The 16,782-nt window shown below is 43.8% G+C and overlaps 1 protein-coding gene across 11 annotated transcripts in view; it reads right to left on the bottom strand.

Moving 5' to 3' along the window:
* Positions 1-957: 957 nt before the first annotated feature.
* Positions 958-16,782, bottom strand: part of ADGRF5 (adhesion G protein-coupled receptor F5) — a 107,437-nt gene continuing 91,612 nt past the window's right edge. For 9 of the 11 annotated variants that reach the window (XM_024766265.1, XM_024766264.1, XM_024766272.1 and 6 more), the window contains 9 exons: positions 15,984-16,196; positions 13,843-13,995; positions 11,862-12,070; positions 9,162-9,341; positions 6,222-7,607; positions 4,932-4,973; positions 4,786-4,845; positions 4,093-4,177; positions 958-2,218 (listed from right to left, as the gene is read on the bottom strand). In XM_024766265.1, the coding sequence (XP_024622033.1) occupies positions 2,139-2,218; positions 4,093-4,177; positions 4,786-4,845; positions 4,932-4,973; positions 6,222-7,607; positions 9,162-9,341; positions 11,862-12,070; positions 13,843-13,995; positions 15,984-16,196 (2,408 nt within the window). In that variant the 3' untranslated portion in view covers positions 958-2,138. Of the gene's footprint in view, positions 2,219-2,845; positions 2,913-4,092; positions 4,178-4,785; positions 4,846-4,931; positions 4,974-6,221; positions 7,608-9,161; positions 9,342-11,861; positions 12,071-13,842; positions 13,996-15,983; positions 16,197-16,782 lie in introns of all 11 variants that reach the window. The other 2 variants (XM_024766266.1, XM_024766273.1) reach the window with 2 other exon arrangements.

Raw genomic sequence — 16,782 nt, forward strand, 5'->3', positions numbered from 1 at the left:
ATTCAGTTCATCCTCCTAACCTCTGGGTCTGTCTTCTAAGTACCAAACTCTGCCCAAAGTTGATCATTCCCTGAAAAATGTTAAGCGTGACAATCATTTCCTTTAGGGACTTTAAATAATGAGCTATCCAGCTGGGATAAGGATGTGACAATTTGCAGGCAAATGCAGGCATAGATGTCTGCGTCGTTTGTGAACAGGTATGAAAAAAGAGTTCATTTCCTTGAAACATTAGGACTTCTGTCTCACCTCCCCCTCTCCATAAAGAAAAGAGAGATGAAAATAGAACTTAAAATTTAAAATAAACGGAAGAGATTTTAAAGAGTTAAAACATTTACAGACTACTCTTTCGAACCTCAATAAAATAAATAGTTGCTGAATCTCGGACTCTTTTGGCCTTTCTTCCTGGGGGTTGGACCCGTTTAAATTTGTCCTTATGAAGACCACATAACCCACATTTTCAGAGAAGCCCCACACTTCTATTCTGTTTCACTGTCTCCCTGGGATCCGACTTTGATTTGGAATGTACGGTTGCTGTGGCTACAGTACATGGTTGACTTTTTTTTTTAATTAATTAATTTATTTTGGCTGCGTTGGGTCTTTGTTGCTGTGTACGGGCTTTCTCTAGTTGTGGCGAGCAGGGGCTACTCTCCATTGCGGTGCGCGGGCTTCTCATTGTCGTGGCTTCCCTTGTTGCGGAGCACGGGCTGTAGGCACACGGGCTTCAGTAGTTGCTCTGCGGCATTACATGGTTAACTTTGACAAGGATGCTATTTCAATCTTTGTATTTTTATGACATGTACACACACAAGCAAAATACACACATGCACATAATTCACAAACAATCTTCACCATCTGTTCATCAAGGTAAAGTGTCATCCGAAGCACAGACTAGCCGGTTGTAAAATTTCTTTCTAGAAGATTTCCAGGTGGTTGAAATAAACACAAATTAGACAGTAGAAAACTCTTAATGTATATTGGTCTAGGAACTTAGGAACTGAAAGAATTAATACATAGAGAGCTATACAACACACCCAGGGCCCCTAAATCCACAGTAACTACGACAATAATAATATACAATGCTGTAAGGTCATGACAATCTATTCTATCATGCACAGGAAAGTACCTGGTTAAAGCTGTTCATATATGACAGTAGAGGGGGGTTCTGTACTTCAGTGCAATATATCACATTTGGAAATGAATGGATGTAAAAATATATATATTTTGCTTTCAAAAAGTGGAAGCAAAACATAAGCCTTTTCTGCTAAACTATAAAAGTGGAATCAGCAGTTGGTCTGCTGTGATCTAATAAGGCATGGTCATCACACTTCCTCTGTCTATTCATTCCACTTAGCTCCAACCTTAACATACAGTAGCACGTATGTATGTGTTTAGCATCAGAGGAATCATGTCTTCTTCCATGAATTTCTTGTAAATATTATCATCCACTTGAAAGCATCTTTGACATAATTTCCTCCCTAATTTTTTCATTGCTTTTGTTTTTTTTTTTGGTCCCTCTTAACTAAGGAAATACCAGGAAGATAGTGAAGTTTCTCCACGGCTAATTTTCCATTTCCATTTTGGAGTCATTTTTGAATTTTCGGTGTTGCAGCACCTGAGAAGCAATTGTATTAGGTCATTAACATGGAAATCTTAGAATATGGTCCTTATGTTGTTCTCTATTTTTTTCTTTTCCTTCTAGTTTCCTCCATCTCTCCCTTCTTTCTTCCTTTCTTCTTGCCTTCCTTCCTTCCTAGAATTCACTGAAGTATTTCCTAGGTCCTAGCCTTTCACTTATTATTTTAATCAAAGCTTATCTTTGGGCCCAGGGTGTGAAAAGTAAAAATGTCTCTGAAATTCTATTTTACAATATAGACAGAGAAGTTGGCTTGAGTTTCACTTAAATACTATACACATTCGGTATCACACAAGGGGTGGGGGTAGGCCTGCAACATAAAGGTAACAATTCCTTTTAGTCTGTATTTACAAAAGGAAGCCCCTTCCCTAATGAAAAAGTCTCTTCAGCATCTGTTCCCTGAAGCCTGCGGAGAAAACATTTTATCCATGGCTTGGAAAGGATCTCTTTTTCAGAGAACGTCCACTGTTCCCCAAGAGGTTCCATGGGCTGGATTCTCCTGTTCTTAGTTGAGCAATGAATAAGCACTGGATGTGTTTTCCAGGGATGAGCTGGTTATTTCCGGGGTGGAAACATTGTATGTTCCTGAAAAACAGAACAGCAGCTCAGCTGAAGGCCAAGTCTTCATGATTACTGGGGTGTGAACCTCTGCTAATGGACCAGGGGGCGCTCTACTCCAGGAGACAGGTAAGCTCAGGCCATGCCTGGATAGGAACACATGCCTGCCCTCCTCCCCAGACCCAGAAGTCCTGGAGAACAAACAAAGCTGTTCTCAAGCATGCGTGGCGGCCGACAAGACAAGCGCTAACTATTTCACATCATACCAGCAGCCAGATTTCTACAAAAGACAGGGAGATCGCGACAGGGGCAGCCCTCTGCATGCCACCACATGCACTGGCTTGGGGGCATCCGTGGGAGGGAATATCCCTGGTCCCTTTGGGTTGGTGTGACTTTGGGAAGCTCTTGGGAGGGGCCTGGGGACTGCGCTGGGGAAAAGGAAAGAAAAGAGAAAATCACAGGAGAAGAAAAGGCAGGACCGAAAAAGCAGCAGGAGTCAGAGAATGCCAACAAGAGTGCTGAGGGTGAGTGTAGCAGGGCGGGCGGCCCGCGAGCTACCGCACAGGCTCGTGTCAGCAGCGGGGTGGGGACTGAACACGGGGACAGTACGGGCTGTGTGTTGGGCAGGGGAAGCGACACAGTGCCCCACCCTACCATCAGATGGGCGGACTGCCACGGCTAACAAGGTTTCCATCATTGCCTGGGGGGCCCTTTGTCGCTGCTGACAACACAAACCAAAGTTACAGTGATTATGGAACCCTCAGATAGGCCAACCTGGATCTGCATTAATGACCCTGAAAGGCTAAGTGGCAATGGCCGGGGCTCTCAGGCCCCGGGACCTCGGGAACAGGACCCCAACTCTTGATCTGACTGGTTCAGAAACCATGAACACATTTTATTGACCTTACATATTGCATAATTCTGATTCTGTAGAATCGTTTCTTGGAGTGTTCACTGTTCTTGCTTTAATGCAAACGATAAACGTGATCCAGGGACAGTGCTGGCCAAAGGGAACCGTTCTAACATACCCTGGAGATTTGATCATTTCACAACAGGTCCAATCAGAAGTGAAGGTCCTCCAGTTTCATGAGTAACGCATCAAAATGAAGCTCAAAACACCAAGTTCTCCGGAGTTTCAATAATTAATAGGCATTCTCAAAATTTGCTTTATATGAAAAGCCTGAGTCAGGAAGGCTTTTGATACATTTGATACATTTATTCATTTGTGAGGTTTGTTCAGTTTTGAGGAGCCGAAAGGAAGTCTGGTGCCTATTTTCCTAAGGGGAGGAGGTGGTGGTGACATGGGACAGGAGTTTCAGCTTGCCAGGATAGCTGAGACCCACTGCCCAAAGTCATTAACATTCTTTATCTTATGTCTACAAGGAGGAAATGTTCACGGTGCCATGCCCCTAATAGAACAGCTAACTTGGATGATCCCTCATATGTATGCACAGTTTTATAAATGTCGATGTGTAAAAGAAGCACAGTCCAAAAAAAGAAAAGGGAAAAAAAAAGGGAAATGAAATTCACAGCATGGGATCCTATGGTAGGATTCTCTAAATATATTCTTTGCTGCCCTGTAACCCATAAACATGACCTACCTATTATATAACAGGAATAGAAGAGAACTCCGTGTTTGACCAGGCCAGCAATTTACGGTTCCCAGTTTTATGGTGGGTACAGTTTTTATGGAGAGCTCTCCACAGGTTGAAGGCCACTGCCCTCTGTACCAACCCCTTGGGTGTTTGGGAAAATATAAGCAAGTACTTAACCTCTGCCCCAAATAAGGCCATTATGGGTCAATGCCATGAAGTGGGCAGTGGGACAGTAGGGGTGTGAGATTCCCCCCAGGGCAAATATGTTTAGGTCAAGCCAGGAAACATCTAGACGTCAGCACATACCTGTTTTACCAAACAAATTGTTAAATCTTCTTGATATTGGAGAACTCATAGAAAATACTGGAGTGGATGAACCTAGGGATGTTGACTAGAAAAGAAAAAAAGAATTACACAGCAAACGCGTTAGACCAAGGCCCAGTTTTGAGCTGTAGGATGATTCGTTTGCTGCCTGCCGGTGGTCACTGACGGCATCTTTCATTTCACTTTAAGGAGAGAGCCTGGATGAGCATGAATTTCTATTTCAGACAAATTAAGCAGGGAAGCCACCTTCTGAAACACTGTAACGTCACCACCAGTAGGAGGGAAATAGCTTCCAAATACATTTTTTACTGTTTGATAGGGTTTATTATCTTCTGACATAGGAAAGCAAATATATTTAAGGGCAATAGTTACCTTCCAAGATGAACTACAGAAAACTCTATTCACTATCCTTCAAATTTTGTTCTTTATGGCCTTGAGTTTCCCCAGAAGGGTGCTTCTCATTGAAATTTGGTTTTAACCTCCAGTTGATATTATCTGTGCTATTTGTAACCTCTATTTAAAGATGTGGGGACAGCATCTTAACGCTAGTTCTGTGCCGTGACTATGTTTAATAGGCAGAATCAGGTAAGAAGAAAACACAGTGGAATAATCTATGTTATAATTGGTAGTGGAGAGAGAGGGGTTTGTGTAAGTCTCTACAAACGAAGTATTTACCTTTGAGTGCTGTGAAGACCATCTCGACAGTGAAAACTTATTCAGCAAGGCTTCCTGTACCTGCACCATTTAAAAGAAGCCGTTGTCAACTCAACACGTCACTGCGATTTAGACTTTTCTAGAATCATGACTGCCACTGTTCTTACCTTCTGATCCCAGAGGCATCCAAAGAGTAAAATGAATAATCCCTGAAAAAAGAATTGGGAAGAAGTGCATTTTAATCATATTTATTAAACTAATCATATTCTAGTCTAGCAAACTAGGAAGCATTGTTCACCTGCCATAGAATTTGTACTACCTCTTTCCACATCTGCACTTATGGTCCAGTAGATGACCAGTAGGTCCACACCAAGGGACCTCTGATGTTATAATGTCATAAGGGTATTTTCAATTTCCCTATTTCCACCCAATTGTGCACTGGAGATCCTGTTGGTTATGTTATTAAACATACCTCTCATGTCTACAGTAGCCCTCTTGTGATGAGAACATAGGGCATGAGGTGGAATAATCAGTCCCTTCTAGTCAAGGCATATTATAAACATCATTAGACATGAGCCTTAGAGTTTGGAGCCATGGGCCCAGTAGCAGAAGTTAGAATTTGCATGGTCTTGGCATTAGCATCTAAGGCAATGTCTCGGCATCACCTCCAGATGCCCTGGATCCTCACCAGCTCATGGGGACCTAGGCCTACCACTGATCTACTGGTTGAATCAGAATTAAGCATCCCCCTTCCTTGTGCTCCAAAGGCTTGTCGTCTGTACCTCTGCTAAAGCCCACCTAACAATGTGGCTTGTATTATAGTTACGTGCTGCTGGAGAGCAAAGAGAATGTCTTTTTCATTTTCACATAATGGAGCAAAATGTCTACCTTCCACAGAGCATTCATTCTTTCATCCTTCAGAAAAATGTTTCCTGAGAACCCACTAGGTGGTACAGAGCCTTCATTTCATTTGCCAAATGGTTACTGAGCACCTAGTCTGTGCCAAGGGCTTTGCAGGCACTAGGAATGTACTGATAAATAAGACAGATGCTGCCCCTGACCTCACCAAGGCAGAGCTCATTTAATGCTAGTGGAAATTAACTGGAGAGATTGTTTGGTTTAATGGTGGTATTTTCATTTAGGAGATAATAAACGGCATCAAGATAGTGTTAGATAAATAGCAAAATCCAGTGTAGGGAAGGGACTTTCCTCCTATTTGTATTATCAGGGCGCTTAGAAGAGAGGTGCATAGGCAACTAAACTATAATGCAGGTGATAAGAGGCGTGCGGTTCCATGGAAGCAGAGGAATGCACCCTCTCTATTTCACTGACTTCTTGTCATTACCGTTCTTTAGGGCTAGGGCCTCCTATGAACAAAAGTCCTTCCCCGTTCCTACCCCTGTTTGTGTTTCTATCATTATAGCTCCCTCCTGAGAGCGCTGCCCTGCAGAACGTACCTGGAAGGCATTGAGGAGGGTAAATACAATATGGAAGACAGCATTGCTCCCCTGGAACACAGTGGCGAGACCGAAACCCCAGGTGAGCCCCAAGAGCGGTGTGAGGACCCCAAGGCTCTTGGTGATCTGGAACAGGCTGCTTTTTTCCTGCCTGCTCGGCTTGTCCCCGATGGAAGGTCTCAGGATCTTGGTGATGACCACGACCGTGATGGTCACATTGACCACCACAATGATCAGTGCTGGGATAACGAAGGCCAGCAGGGCCTTGGTATCCTCCCAGTTGAGCCAACAGGCATTTTTCCTTGTGTACACCTCCCGGGGCTGGGTGGCCCCCACCGTGATGACGGAGATGACCAGAGGGCAACCGTAGCCGAGAGAAAACGCAATGGCCTTCTGAATGGACTTGCTCGTGTCATGCAGGATGAAAACCAACCGGTAGAAGAGCATGAGGCCCAGAGTCAGCATCCAGAAGAAGACGCTGAGGTAGGAGAAGTGGACGAAGAAGGTGGCAGCCACACAGGCCGTCTGGTTGAGCGGGTAGCGGTAGTTGTGGACAGCGGCGGCCACGATGAACCAGACGTCGGCGACCAGAAGGGAGGCCGCGATGTTCACGATGCAGATGTGGCGCATGGAGGAAGTCCGGTTCTTGGTGACCGATTTCCACACCACAGCTTCCACAGCGAGGCAGGCCGCCAAGCTCAAGATGGAAAAGCACAGCCCGATGTAGGAAATGATATCCAGCAGGATTTTCAGGAGAGAATCAGGGTCCGGGGAATCAGGGGACATGAGGATGGAGAAGGATGTGAGGTGGTCACAGCTGCAGGACACACTGTCCTCGGTGACTTCTTTAACATAACACCCACTGCTGTCCCACCCCCCCGTGTGGTTGGCGAGGTTGAAGTTCCAGAAGACACACCTCGGTACCCCGCCCGAAGGGTTGTTGTTTTTGAAAGTCATCGAAATCCTGAATGGCGTGGTTAGATTGTGGCTGACAGTGGTTGTCATCACTAAGCTGTTTGCAAAAGTCTTTCCTGGAACATCCTGGGCGAGGATGGTTTTGAGAGTTGGGAAAGCCACGGTGACGATAAATGAATCTGGTTGCAGGTGTTCCAGTTGGCATTCATTAATGGTCACATTGCCCCAGAGCTCAGAGTCTAAGAAAACAAAGCTCTGTGTGTAGGATTTGGGGTGGCCAGATTTTATGACCATGCTCTTCATCTGAACGTTAGGTTGGGAGATGGTGCTATCTTCTGACCGCAAGGCTCGGGAAAATCTTTCCAATGAATCCAGTAACTGTGAGCTCTGATTGGTCTTTTGCTGTTGTGACATCATCCAGGTATTCAAAATGGGTTTGCCGAGGATGACGTTGACCGTGGAGAGGACGTGCTGTAATTGACAAGGCATGGGATCAAACCAACCAAATGTTTTCAATCGTAAGAGAGAAGAAGAGAACATCTCCCTGGAAACTCATTAAGTGGGTACAGGGAAGAAGAAAATAGAAGAGAAACGTGCAGCCATCACAGGCTGTGGAGGACTCTGATCCACCTTCTCATGGAGGGAATTAGCAGGGGATGGGTCCTCACGACTGCGAGACTTACTCAACATTTAGCAGTCGTGATGGTGAGAACTGCCCCTACCTCTCACTAAGGTCGACTCAGCAGGCTGACAGAGATATTTATTAATTGTTTTATTTTATTTTAAATCTCAAGCCTGTAAAGGCTTTTGGGTGGGTGGTATCTCACCAGCAAGAGTGCGGTAGTCTCAGAAGACCCTCTCAAAGGCTAAGCATCATGGGAGTGTCATTAAAGGCATCTTTCTGTTTAGCTCAATATTTTGATTCTCTCTCCCATAAACTTGGAATTGTCATTTGTGGCTTCTCTCCATGGAGGGAAGTGGCTTTTTCTCTCTGCCCTTCTTTGCCTTGTTCTGGTCTCTGAAATGATGAACCCTGCCGTGAGTTGAATGGTGGCCCTTATTTGGAGAAAACCTTATTTGGAGAAAGCATCTTTGTAGATGTAATTAAGGATCTTGAGAGAAAAATCAACCTGGATTACCTAAATGGGCCCTAAATCCAAGTACCCTCATAAGAGACAGAAAAGGAGAAGGTAAATGGAGAAGAAGAGAAGGTCATGTGAAGACAAAGCCAGAGGTTAGAATGAAGCAATTTGTTACAGCAGCCCTAGGAAATCTGTATAAGTTCCTTAGACTCCTGGTACCCAAGCTGCTTGCCAGTTATCTCTGGTTGGCTTTGGCCAATGAGAAGCATCGGCGGGAGATGAGAGGGTGAGAGAAGAAAGAAGCTGAGATATATTTTTCCTGCTACCCGCTGCACCTTCATTTCACTCTCAGCACACCTTTGGTGATAGTTACATACTTCCGATACTGTAGTTCCTGCTCAGTGATCCCTCCTCCAAGGCTATGGGTGCACTATTTCCTCTCCTTCCCACATTAATCCTCGGGGTAGTAAGGGCTTCTAAATGTAGCTGGTCTCTGGGTGCCTTACACCTTTTTTTTTTTAATTCCTGGTTTTACCTCTGTAAGTATCCCTTCATTAAAGTCTCTTCATGTGAATTCTGGTGGGTGAATTCTCTTTCCTCTCAGAATGCGGATTGCTTCAAAGATCATGTTTTGTGAGAGACCATTGAGAATCCCACCTTGTACATATTCTGAAAACCTTTCACTCCTAGTTTTCTTAGAAAGCAGGTAAGAATTCATTCTCTTTTAATGAAGAAACTAAAACAGACCTTCTCTAAAGAAATCTTAAGATCCTAAAATGTACACTGAATATATTCACTGATATGCTAAAAGCCAGAGCTGGCAAAGCGTTGTTCAGGAAAAGACAGAGAAGTTGCAATGGAGAGAAGTTATGTTTCTTGACCCCAAGTCCTGAGGGATGAAAAGACAAGACCCCAAACTCCTGCAAGGCTTAAGCAAACTCACCATCATCATTTCTGAGTTCACTTGGGTTGGAACTGTTGAGAGCAAATCAAGGATGTTAATAATGGCTCCCAGGCTCCCGGGAAATGAGTTGACTTCAAGTTTCACCTGGTTTGTGCTAATGGAAAGATTCTTCAGGTATGAAGGGAGCTTCTCATCCTGAGAGGGGCTCTTCATCAAAGCCTAGTAAAACAAAAGCCGACACAGGAAAAAAACAAAAAACTTGCCCATCAGTCATCAAATACTGCTGATACATCCATGACAAAAATCTCTCACATCTGAGTTTCCTTTTTGATTCCTCCATTCTCATAAGTATATCCCATAAGGTAATGTACTTATCTCTTAAACTGTGCTTGCTCTTCAGAATGGAATATTACATGAAGGGGAACAATAGAGCATATGTCAACCTGATGACTAGTTGAAAAGAAAAAGGAAGGGAAGTAGATATGACTGCTAGAGAACTAGATTAAAGTTGCATGAAATTGTCACTTGATTGTCTGTATGAAAGCACATTTGCCACTCTGAGGTTTCTATCCCAAATTTCCTGGGACAGTTCTGGTTTATATCTGATGTCCCAGTGTAATTATAAATAGTGTCCTCTTTTATGTTCAAAAATGATACAAATGAACTTATATACAAAACAGAAATAGACCCATATACACAGAAATCAAACTTAATGTTACCAAAGGGGAAACAGGGGGAGGGAAAATTAGGACAAACAAGGGCCTACTGTATAGCACAGGGAACTATGCTCAATATTTTGTAATAACCTATAAGGGAAAAGAATCTGAAATATTCTTTTTTAGATTCTTTTCCCTAACACAACATTGTAAATTAACTCTACTTTAATAAAACAAACACACACATGCACAAACAAAAAAAACAAAAAGCAAAAAGTATCCTGGTTTGGATGATAAATTATATGGTCACCTTATCTATAATAATCACATTTGTGTTTTCTAACTATCTGACTCCTCACTATAATTAAAGAATGAATTAAAAGTTGGTCTTCTCCATAAAGAACTTTGATGAGTGTTTTAACCCAGGGGAGTTTCTTCCTCTGAATGCAGAAGTATTTGTTTTACTTAACGGAATTTACATTTGTGACATCTCTACCAATGTCATCCTGTGTTTTAATTTGTCTCTCTCCCATTAAATGACAAGCTCCTTAACGATGGGAACCATGTGTTGCATTTCTTTATATCCTTCTCATATCCCATAACCCCTAACACAGTCATTTAACTTCGTATGTAGTAGGTATTCAATAACATATGTTGAATGGATAAATTAGATGGAGCATGATAGGTCAGCATGCCCCCTTTCCATTGAAAGGGTATGTAGTGTCTAGAATTGGGACCAGGGCCCAATGTTGAGTTCAAATTATAATTTCTATCTTCCTCAATTGGGATAGTTTATATTCCCGATGCTTTACCCATCAAGGTCTAACTCAGATGCCAAGTTTTTCAAGCAGAACTTCCTGACTATCCTAGCCCCAATTAATACATATATAACATCTATATTCCATATCCAATCAGAGGTCAAGTTTTGATTTGGCCTCTTTACCCTGATAGCACCTATAATAATGCTTTATACTTAGTCGGTATTTTAAGGAATTTGATGTGAGACAAGAGATAATTAGATAAAATGCAAACCAGTATCACGCTTTTTTCTCTGTCCTTCTTCCCAGGATTCAAGGATTTGGAGCTAACCAGATGTTAGCTCCAAATATAGCTCACGGTCTGAAGATGTTACCATGAGCTATAACCCCACTAATTGCCTCATTTATTGTAACTCATGGAATTTTAGGCGCCTCGAACTTTCCGCAACTTAAGTATGAGAGGTAATTTATATTTATTTTGATGAAGTGAAACATGTTTTTCCTACCACATGGCAGTAACCTCTATTCTAGGTAAGAGAGGTCAGCTAGGCCCTTCTATAACCATAGGTTACCTCTAAGGATTGAGGAAATCTCAGACTTGTAAAAGCGTAAAGCCCAACTATTTTTTTTGACTGACGAACCTTACTTTTTGTGTTGCTCCCCTCTCTGAAAAGATTAGCGCTATTAGCTTGATATAAAAATTCTTCAAAGGAGAGCAGTTAGAGGGGATAACACGACTTCCATCTTGGAGGTAATGGAAACAAGGTATTAAGAAGTCAAGGTGGCACTGCACAGCTGGTCCTAGGGCAGAACACGTATTTCGCTGCCTCCATATTTGGATTCAAGCAAAATATTCAGCATTTCTAGGGTTGCATCTTCTTTGGGATTAAATAAGTATAGCTTTGAGAGCAACAGCAAGGAGCTCAAAGCCCGTTTTCCTAAGTGCTGAGAAACAGGATCAGCTAGACACATCTCCCCCCCAAGAGTTCAGAGTCAAGTGTTTAAGAATCACCTCAGGGGGCTTCCCTGGTGGCGCAGTGGTTGAGAGTCTGCCTGCTAATGCAGGGGACACGGGTTCGAGCCGTGGTCTGGGAGGATCCCACATGCCGCGGAGCGGCTGGGCCCGTGAGCCACGGCCGCTGAGCCTGCGCGTCTGGAGCCTGTGCTCCGCAACGAGAGAGGCCGTGACAGTGAGAGGCCCCCGCCTGCAGCAACTAGAGAAAGCCCTCGCACAGAAACGAAGACCCAACACAGCAAAAATAAATAAAATAAATTAATAAACTCCTACCCCCAACATCTTCTTAAAAAAAAAAAAAAAGAATCACCTCAGCCAGCTGGAGCAGAGTATTTATGGGGCCAGAGATGCAGTTGTTTTTCTTGACCTTCCACTGGGAGCCCACACATCTGTAAGTTATGATCCCGCCAATGGAACTCCCAGGGATTCTGGGAACATTAGAGAACTGGCAAAGCTTCTGGATGACTTTTCCGGGTTCCCCAACACCTATGATAGGATCTTGGCATGTGACGTTCTCCCCTGCATTGGAAAAATGGACATAAAAAGGACAATTGAAGAGAGGAGAAAAGATAGTGGAAATAGGGTCAGGCTCAGGTAGAGCTTTGATCTTTGAACTCATCTTCTTTTTTCCTTTCAGTGACCTTTTCGGAGTTGCCCAATTTCTTTATTTTGCCCCTGATTTTCTAAAGCCCCTTAGGGCTTTCCATGCAAATCCGATTCTAATCTGCACTGGCATTTTCTAACAGAATTTATTTCCTCAGTGCCCCATTCCCACCTCTGACCTCCAGGAATCTTCTCTCTGATGCCTGTAAAACCTAAGCCATGGAAAATAATGAGAGCTTGACGTGTACTCATCCAGATGAAAGACGGGCAGGTTAACAAGGGTCTTAGGGAAATCATGACTTAATCCAAGGGGTTCTCAGCTCTGGTGTATTAGAATCTTCCGAGGAGCTTGGAAAATACCAATGTCCAGGCTCACTCCAGCCCAAGGAGATCAAAACTTCTTGGGCTGGAATTCAGGCATCAGCAGTTTTTTTAAGCTTCCCCGGTGATTCTAGGGTGCAGCCAAGTTTGAGAAGCACCACCTTAATCCAAGGATATAATTAGTAGTAGGAATCCCAGGCACCCATGACCTGAATATTCTGGGCAATACTCCTAAGCATTTATTCCTTCTGGTTTCCCGCAAGGATGACTTTTCTTTACCTCGACTCAAGACAGACTTGAATGGGAAAGTGGCATTTATGGTAGAATCTCTAGTCTCCAAGGGACCCTGACTCTCTGACGAGCAGACCCCCGCTCTCATCATCTTTTACACTTAGCATGAATTGAGTTCTTAGCCATTGTGTAAAATCTTAGAATACCTAAGTAATGTTCTATTAAGAAAAAGAAGAGGAATCAGACTTGGTATGAAGAAAGAAGAGCAGAACAAAGATAAGTGAATAAAACGTGATGATGTCTAGGCTAAGATGGAGGGACAGTGGAGAAATGACCTTGGCTGCCCCATGGAAGAGGTGTGCTTGGTGGGGTCCAGAGGACGGTGACTCAGAGAGGCAGGGAGCTCTAAGTTTCTTCCTACTTTGTTGTCTAGGACTCAGATACCAACAGATGTTGAGAAGGATCTCAAATCCCTCAGTAAACTCAAACAAGCTTGGTAATGGAGCCATGGATCCTACAGACATCGCGGGTTCTATTAGAGAGAAGATTTCTGCGGGGAGGGGATTGCTTATGATGCAAGCCCAGGAGCATCCTTTATCCACTTGCCCCTCGGTTGCTACTGAGGAGAGCTCTTCGGTATGGGTTATTACAGAGATGGCTCCACAAATCACGACCTTTGACCTTGAAAATAGTATTTAGGGGGATATTGGCTCAGTGATGACAAAGGATGGGAAAGACAGTTTCTGATTCTTTTTACGTAGCCCTTTTTACATAGTTTCTGATTCTTTTTACGTACGGAAATATGGCTTCATCTGCAAGGCTTTCTTGATCAATTTCTCCCCACCTAATCACTAGCATAGTTAAACCAGGCAGCCCCTTCTAACCACCCACAACTGTCTCTAGTTTAGAATCTACCACATTATATGTGATAACATTTTAAAAGCACATTTATCTCTCCCCTAGGCTTGAGGCCAAGAAACATAGCTTATTTCTTTTCAAAGCCCCATGCTTAGCTCAAGGCTTGCTACATGAAAGTGATTAACATGTATTTATTGATGGATGAATGAGGGAGTGAATGAATACATGAATCCCTGCTCATGACTATAACATTTTAAAATAATTTAAAATGCTCTCACCAGGAACCAGATTAAACTTCATAGATGGGCTCCGGACTGAATTATTAGCGGTATTGGTAATGTGACAAAACACATCCATATTTTCTGGACAGGAAACTGAGTTTGCCACGAAATGGTGTTTGTAGCACACTTGCTTTCCGTTAACTTCTTTTGCTAAGGTACAATGAAAGAATGAAGTCACAGCATTAGTATTCAAGGCACACATTTTGTTAAAATCATCCAATGTGGATAAACTTGTCCAAACTTTTCCCAAGAATGTGCCACATTCACTTTAATGTGGTTTTCAAAATGCCTCTAGCCTAGAAGTAGCAGTGAATGCACGCGTGTTGAACACAGAATGTTAAAACGCTTAAATAGGTCGGTACCCAAATTGATTTCATATCCCCCCTACCATGCAGCCTTCTCTAAATTGTCCGGTCTTTATGGGATCCCCATTTTTCTGAACTTCCATTGTTCTTTCTATCTGTAGTGCTCATTTTGTATAGTTAATGCTCTATGTATTTTCTTTTACGACATACGCCCTTCTAGATATCGATATATATGCCCCACTTCTTTTGTCTTCTTTTCATTGCCTACTGTTATGTTTTGTATTAAGCACAGGTCCCAAAGAACAGTTCTTGAAAGTATGAATGAGCTTATAAATCCCTCATGAAGGTGTCCATGCATTACGATTTGTGGTTGTGAGTTCATATTTGGTTGACCTTAATCTACAGGAATCCTGAGGGATCTGGATGGAGGGTACCTTCTACCAGAGAGGATTTAAATTTTTTGGCCAGGTACCACTGAGTGCTACCAACGGACTACTTTAAGTTAATTACTCCTCAGCTTGGAGTTATTGGACCACATAGGTTGTATAAATTCAAGCCCCAAATCTGAATGAAGGCAGGACAGTTATACTTCTCAGGGGAAATTCTTGCCCACCCAGCGCTGAGGCTCTTAACTCTGGCAGATGAATTTTGTTTTTCTAGCTGCTTCTTTTACTGAGCATATCATTGTCTGAGGGTCCTGACATTGTGTTGATGGGGTAGGTTGCCTTAGTTACTGCATGGGGAGCAAGGCCTTTTCTTTCATACACTTCAGAGCCTTCAAATTCAAATTCAAGATTCTGGGGTTTCTGGGCTTCCCTGGTGGCACAGTGGTTGAGAATCTGCCTGCCAATGCAGGGGACACGGGTTCGAACCCTGGTCTGGGAAGATCCCACATGCCGCAGAGCAGCTAGGCCCGTGAGCCACAACTACTGAGCCTGCGCGTCTGGAGCCTGTGCTCCACAACAAGAGAGGCCGCGATAGTGAGAGGCCCGCACACCGCGATGAAGAGTGGCCCCCTCTTGCCACAACTAGAGAAAGCCCTCGCACAGAAACGAAGACCCAACACAGTCAAAAATAATAAATAAATAAATTAAAAAGAAAAAAAAGATTCTGAGGTTTCTGATATTGGCAGATGCCCTCAGGGAAACCCCAGCATTAGCTAAAGCATTACTTCTATTTTTCTTTTCTTCTATGTTTTTGACCCTTGGTTATTTCTCTTACTCTCTTGCCTGCTCAACTATGCATTTAAAAGGATTTTTGCCATACTTTTTTTTTTTTTTTTTTTTTTTGCTGTACGCGGGCCTCTCACTGTTGTGGCCTCTCCCGTTGTGGAGCACAGGCTCCGGACGCGCGGGCTCAGTAGTTGTGGCTCACGGGCCCAGCCGCTCTGCGGCATGTGGGATCTTCCTGGACCGGGGCACGAACCGGTGTCCCCTGCATCGGCAGGTGGACTCTCAACCACTGCGCCACCAGGGAAGCCCCTGCCATACTTTTATTGCGTGCTGATTCATAGCATAGAGGGAGGGGTGATCAGAATATCGAGTCTACTGAGCACGTAGAAGGCTTGTGACGGTAACTTAACACTACCTTCAACAGCTGTCACTAAAAACAGTGGGCTCCACCCTCACAGACTCTCAAGATGTTGTCACAAACCAATGAGCCACTGGTCACATAGCAAAATAGAAGGCAATAAAGCCTCATGGGCTTCCCTCTGTTACATTATGTCCCTGAAGCAATCCCTCTCTGTCTCTTTACCCCTATTTTAAGAGTAAAGTTTTAGACTCGCCATATATGGAATCATGTGTCCTTACAATTCAGCAGTGGGCATCTTACCAGCCGGAAAGGACGAAGAACCAGCTTGGAAAATGACCTTGTAGTCTCTGTCCTCCTCAATGCAGCACTTGATGTGACGGGAGCTTGTGCATGGAATGGCAGCTTCCAAAGGATCAACCATGATATTGGGCTGTAGGGGCAGCGGGTGGACGGTGACATCTTTGGCCATGACGCTGTATGAATTCTTGTATCGAAATATGCAGTGATAGGTTCCTGAGTGGAAGGAAGCCAAGATGAGATGGAACGAAGTCATCGCTCCAAACAGACATTTGCTGAGAAAGTTGAGAAGAGGCTTGGTTTTCCTTGTCAAGCTGGGGCACGGGCACAGTACCCGCTCCTGGGCCCTGGACTAGAAAATGCTCCATAGGTTCCCCTCCTGGGTTTGCTATGCATTTGAAGGACTAGCTCATCGCCACCTAAATATTCACTTACTTTCGAATAAAATCAAGTGGCTATCCAGAGTCACATAGCCTGCTGGGGGTGGAATTGAGTTTCAAATCTGGTTCACAAAACCTACTCCAAGGCTCTTTCTTTAGTTGGGGTTGCAGCGGGGGCGGAATGCGAATTTTGGTGTGTGCTGGGATGGGGAGTTCTTTGAAGAAAGTTGCCAGTGAGAGGGAAATAGAGCACTGTGGTCTTGCGAGGCCCCCTTTCCCCATCTTTAAGGGAGTTAGGTGCCTCTGGTCTGGGACCTCGTGGCACCACTAAGGAATGTGGGGAGGAAGTGGGGAGGGAGGGAGAGAGGTTGACTGTGAGTTCTTGGGAGAGCTTGGTCTGTGGACTCTGAGATTAGATGTCT

Source organism: Neophocaena asiaeorientalis, unplaced genomic scaffold (assembly GCF_003031525.2).
Source record: "Neophocaena asiaeorientalis asiaeorientalis breed wild unplaced genomic scaffold, Neophocaena_asiaeorientalis_V1.1 scaffold46, whole genome shotgun sequence".
Classification (NCBI taxonomy): Eukaryota; Metazoa; Chordata; class Mammalia; order Artiodactyla; family Phocoenidae; genus Neophocaena; species Neophocaena asiaeorientalis.